This window comes from Camelina sativa, chromosome 14 (assembly GCF_000633955.1).
Source record: "Camelina sativa cultivar DH55 chromosome 14, Cs, whole genome shotgun sequence".
Lineage (NCBI taxonomy): Eukaryota > Viridiplantae > Streptophyta > Magnoliopsida > Brassicales > Brassicaceae > Camelina > Camelina sativa.
This window is the reverse complement of record NC_025698.1, coordinates 21,065,655-21,071,173: the sequence shown is the minus strand read 5'-3', so window position 1 is coordinate 21,071,173 and position 5,519 is coordinate 21,065,655. Positions and strand designations below refer to the sequence as shown.

The 5,519-nt window shown below is 31.3% G+C and overlaps 1 protein-coding gene across 1 annotated transcript; it reads left to right on the top strand.

The window, feature by feature from the left end:
* LOC104742101 (protein MEI2-like 7) lies at nucleotides 2,722-4,648 on the top strand. Its single transcript, XM_010463067.2, has 4 exons — nucleotides 2,722-3,312; nucleotides 3,398-3,490; nucleotides 3,598-3,739; nucleotides 4,290-4,648. Exons 1-4 carry the CDS (start codon nucleotides 2,870-2,872, stop codon nucleotides 4,464-4,466), a joined length of 855 nt encoding a protein of 284 aa, XP_010461369.1. The 5' UTR covers nucleotides 2,722-2,869; the 3' UTR covers nucleotides 4,467-4,648.

Below are 5,519 nucleotides of genomic sequence, written 5' to 3'. Positions count from 1 at the left end.
AACTCACTTAAAACCCGTCAAAATATTTAATTTAAAAAAAAAAGAATATTATTCAAACAGATAGTATACTTTCTTTAACGGATTGGTATTCAAAGAATCAAAATACAGTAATGTCATTAACGTTAAAAAAAAATTCGAATAGTTTCCCGTATAAACGACAAAACATTTATGTCAATAAAAAGACCTTCAAACGGACACATTCACTTCCACTGTTCAATCTGAAAAACTAGTGTTAAATAATAATACCATCTGTTTCACTTTCACCAACTCTTTCTAACAAGATAGAATACAAATTAGAATCCTACGTTTGATAAATGTAAGTGTGAACATGGTCTACAGTTTATCAAGATATATCATCTTACATAAATTAATTTACTAACCGTGTCAATAAGTTTATATATTGTAGAAAGCAAATTGAATAGAAAGACGAAAAACTCTATATAGTATTATTATATCAACATATCATTTTAACTAAAACTATCTTTATTTATTTCGTGAGAATTTTAACTTTATATATATATTATATTTCTTTTCTTTTAATTTGGTTATAATCAATTTGGACTATTCATTTGTTTTTAAATAATCATCTAAGAGAGAGAAACAGAGTTTTATATAGGAAAGCAACGAAAACGAATAAATTATATCTAGATATATATCAAATTTGTGTTTTTATTTGAAACAAATCAGGTTTTAAATAGTAACATTTGAGTTTTCAATTTTGAACCGAGAATATGTGAAAAATATCTACACATTTGTCCTGCAATTACAATATTGACCCATAAATTGTACAAATCAGAAGATGTCTCATCCACAAGAAACATTAGCATTTAAACCTACTTTCTCTCTAACTTCTTACACTTATACCTACTTTTAACTCCTTTTATATTTTTGTAACATTTTTAGCTTAGGTGTCTTTTTTGGTACAAAACTGCCCTGAAACCAAAGAGTGAATCCAGTAAGTGAGTAGAATTGTTTGTCTCTCCTTTTCTTTATCTCTCTTTTTTTTCTCTCTTTCTTTTATCTTAATTATCATTTATTTAGTTATTATCAAAAAAAATTATATATTTATTTACACAAAAGATTATAATTACATTTTTTCTACATTTTAAGATGTATTTTGCTATATTTTAGGTGAATAAATTGTACACTATCCAATTTTAGCTGAACATTTCTTTAACGATAAATGGAAGTAAACTGTGGATACTTACTTATGCTTGAACATTTTAAAATAATATAAAAACTTAATTAATTAAAAAAATTGTGGTTTGATAAATTAGTCATGTATAACTAATTTTTTATATAAATTATTATATTATATTATAAGACTTTAAGAATATCTTTTACATGAACTGAACATAAATAAAAACTTTGTAAGAAGACATTGTAGGTTGCAGAGCTTCTCTCAACTATTGGAGTTGGGTGTCACAAGTTTTGCTTCAAAAGCATTTGTAGATACTTATTTTTGGATAGTTAATTAGTCTATTAAATTCATAATTTGAGTATGTAATGTGGTTGGTTGGATGTGGTTTTGTGGATTCACAGACATTCATTGAATCCACAAAAACCTAAATCTTTAAGCCTAACACACTAAATACTAGACACAAAATGTAAAAGTCTAACCATGTATCTTAAAAAGTGAACATTAATGCACTAACTCTACATGGATTTCAAGTTACTATCCACATGTGTAACTTGTATCCACGAATTGTAATACTGTCCACATTATCATGGTTGTATGGATTTGATGATGTCATTATAACTTTATCCACGAATTGTAATAGTATCCACATGACCATGTGTTACTTGTATCACGAATTGTAATAGTATCCACATCAAGGATAGACACATCTTATAGTATCAAACAATAGTTTCAAAGGGTGTCTATATGGAAACATATTTATTGATCAGGGTTATAGTACAATTTTTTAGATTGAAAAGTATGTTAGAATACAATTTTTTAGATAGAAAATTTAGTTAAATAAAATTTTTAATTCCAAAACTATTTATTTAATTTAGTTTGGACTTTAAATTTTTTTGATTTAGCTATAAATACCATTTAATTATATTTGATTTAGATTTAACTCATAAATTACTTTAATTTTTGTGAAAACAAAAATAGGGACCAAAATTGAAATATGCAAACAATGTTTATTTCCAAGTTATACTTTAAATATATATTAATTAAAATGAAAAACAAATGTTGAAGAAATGATTATTAAAAAAATGAAAAGAGAGAGAGAAAAAAATGAAAAATAAACAGAAAAAGTAAAGATGAATTGAATAAAAAGTTAGTTTCTAAAAAATATGAAAATCATCTAATTGGGAAAAAGAATTTAAAGGTGTGAAGGGTAAAATGTAATTAAAGTTTGAAAACCCACTCGATATAGGTGCAAAATTCCTCATCAACAATACGTTTGAAAACCACTCGATAAACTTTGTGTCACCCATCTTCTCAGTCACGCCGCCAGATCAAAATATATTCAATAAACCATAAAGAGGCTACCATTTTTTTTTATCAAAATAAAATATGGAGACATTAGACGACATTAAATGCCAAAAAAAGTTAAAAACAAAATACGAAGGAAAATAACAAATTTAAAAATAAATAACCCAAAAACTTGTGTGCAAAAGCTTCTAGTCTGATTCTTCTCTTCTGACACGTTTTCAATCACCTTAAAACTTCAAATCTCTCCTCGTTTCTCCCACAACAAGTCACGCCTCATCTCTCTCACTCTCCCTTGTACGTCTTTTATGTATACACACTTTCACAACCTTATCTTCTCAAAAGCCCTTTGCCCTCACTGTCGCTAGCTCTCACTAAAACACAAAGCTCGTTCCTCTCTCTGTCTTCTTTCAACTTCTTCCATCCATGGAAAAGAAAAACCCCATGAAATCACTAAACCCAAACGCACCGGAATTTTCACCGGCGTTTACTCGAAACCCTAAACTGTACCATCCTTCTCCCACGCCTCCTATATTCTACTTTAACAAGCCGTTTCCTTATCACACCAAGCTTCAAAAGACCAAGCCGTTTCCTTATCAGACTAAGCTTCAGAAGAACAAGACATTTCCTTATCAGACCAAGCTTCAGACGAGCAAGCCGTTTCCTTATAACACCAAGCCTTGGGAAGCTAGTACCAGCGCAGATGTTAAGCCGGGAAAAAGCCCTTTCCGTAATGGGTTTTGTAACAAGAGATGTCTCCCACCTCGGCTTTTGAAGAAGTTTTCTTCCGAAAAGTTTGTGCCTTTACCGGAAAATAAGCTCGCCGGTAAAACATCCGTCATGGTTAAGAATATACCTAACTGTCTCGGGTCAGATTTATCTCTCTTCTCTCTCTCTCACCTTAGTTTTCTATTAGTTGTGATGGATGAACTAAAATAAAATTTTATTTCGTAGACGAACCGATCTTTTGAGGATTTTGGACAATCATTGTCGGAAACACAACAGAGAGTCTTCATATGACTTTCTATATCTGCCTATGGATTTTGTGTGAGTTAATGCTAATTTTTTCACTTTCTTTGGGCAAGATAAGATTAGAGTGAAATAAATGCTTCTTGCAATGTCGGTGATGATGGATACATTTAATATTTTTACAGGAAACGAGCAAATTTGGGTTATGCCTTTGTTAACTTCACTGCCTCCGTCGCAGCTGAGAGATTCCGGAGAGAATTCGAAAACTTTTCTTGGGGGAATCTCGGATACAGGAAGGTTTGCGAAATCACTATGGCTAAGTATCAGGTTTGACTTTTTTTTTTTTCTTTTTGGTTATTAATTTGTTGTTGCTTATGTAGAATTAAATAATAAAATTTTGTGTTTAAGTCTCTTTCTTTTTTTGGTAGAAGACTCTCTGTTATTCTTGTGAAAGTTTAGTATCTGTTGTTGCTAGTTTAGAGTTAAATTCCGCAATTTTGTGTTTGAGTCTCTTTTTTCTTGTTTTGCTTGTTAAGACTCTTTTATACTTGGTTTTGTAAATGTTGTTAGAGTTAGCGTTTTTTTTTTTGATATGATTTAGTTTGGAGTTAATTAGTGCAATTTTTTTGTTTTTAAGTCTCTTTTTGTCTTGTTTTGTTTGTTAAAAGACTCTGTATTGTTCTTGGTTTTTTTATTGTTGTTGCTTATATAGAGTAAACGTCGTTTCTTCTTCTGATATGATTTAGTGTTTGGATATCTATCGTTTTGTTTGTTAAAGACGCTTGTTTTGGTTGTTAAAGACTCTTTTATTCTTGGTTTAGTTACTGCAGCTGCGTATTTAGAGTTGTTAAAATTTTGTGGTTGATTTTTGTTATAGGGAAAAGAAGAGCTGACTAAACATTTCAAGGACTCAATGTTCACTTGCCACACCGACAATTATCTTCCGGTGGTTCTCTCCCCCCCGAGTGATGGCTTCACAGGTTACACTCTCACGACGCTTGGTGACAGAGTCGGCTTACGTGGCGGTGGTTCACGTCGTGGTTCATGGCGTTAAGATTTCTAGGGTTTCGTAGAAGAGGAATTGTGTTTTCATTATCTCCCTGGATTTGAGATTTTGCAGGATGACGTGGCGTTACCAGCTGGGGTGAAATGGAAACATAGCTTTCCTCTTTCTCTCTCGTTCACTTTTTTTACTTTCCTTGTTAATGTGTTTGTTAAGGTGTGTTATGGACTTAATTACCGCTACAATGGTCATGTGCTCTATTATTTCTTCCACGTTTAGTTTTCCTATGTCTTTGATTTTTAGTTTTCAGTTATGTGTCTCGTTCGCTTCTACAACATAAACTTAATTTAAGTTTAAACCAAAAAAGAAAAATGCATTACAATATAAAAAAGTCAGAAAGAAAAATGTAAAACTATATGAGTTAGTTATGTGTGTGTAGACTATATAAATGGGCCGTCTATTGTGTATGTGTGTGCATGTCTAAAAGACGACAATATTTCTACTATTAACACCTTTTTATGTTTTTCTCTATTTTTTCATCGGCGACATAAGAAAGTCAAAAGCTTTTTGGATATCTGATTATGTGAAAGGTCAAAGCGGGTGGTGGTTTCGAATTTCGATTTATCGATCGGTTTGGTTTTTTTCCTTTTTAAGTGCATATCATTGTCGTTGACGGTAGTCTATTCTATTATTGTCAATGAATCAGTTTGTTTCATTTGGTGGATCTGTTAATGGTGATTTTGACGATGATAAATTTTAATTAAGAGTGAAGTAGACACAAAGATTAAAATGATTCGTTTTCATTTATGCAAAACGAAGATTAAGGTGAGTAGTGGTTGTGATTTCGGGAGGAATAGTGGTTGAGTCTTAGCGAAAAAAGCGGCTGTACGTGGTGGTGTTTTCGATTTCATAGAAACTTGGATTTTTAATGGTGGCAATGATGAGACCATCGATGCTGGTGGTAAGGATAATATAAGTAACAAGATTCTCGTAACTGAATCTCAGAGAAGACGACGAACAAGAGAGAGACGTTGAGCTGAAAAGAGAGATTGGAAAATATCTTTTATTCTCATTCATGTTTTATGTACAAGTTGTAAACTATAT

Bases quoted from the DNA above. Each gene is read 5' to 3' on its own strand.
- LOC104742101 (XM_010463067.2), top strand. From the start codon at position 2,870: ATGGAAAAGAAAAACCCCATGAAATCACTAAACCCAAACGCACCGGAA. The intron at 3,313-3,397 runs GTCAGATTTATC...TTTATTTCGTAG, and splicing joins AATATACCTAACTGTCTCGG to ACGAACCGATCTTTTGAGGA. The intron at 3,491-3,597 runs GTGAGTTAATGC...ATATTTTTACAG, and splicing joins TATCTGCCTATGGATTTTGT to GAAACGAGCAAATTTGGGTT.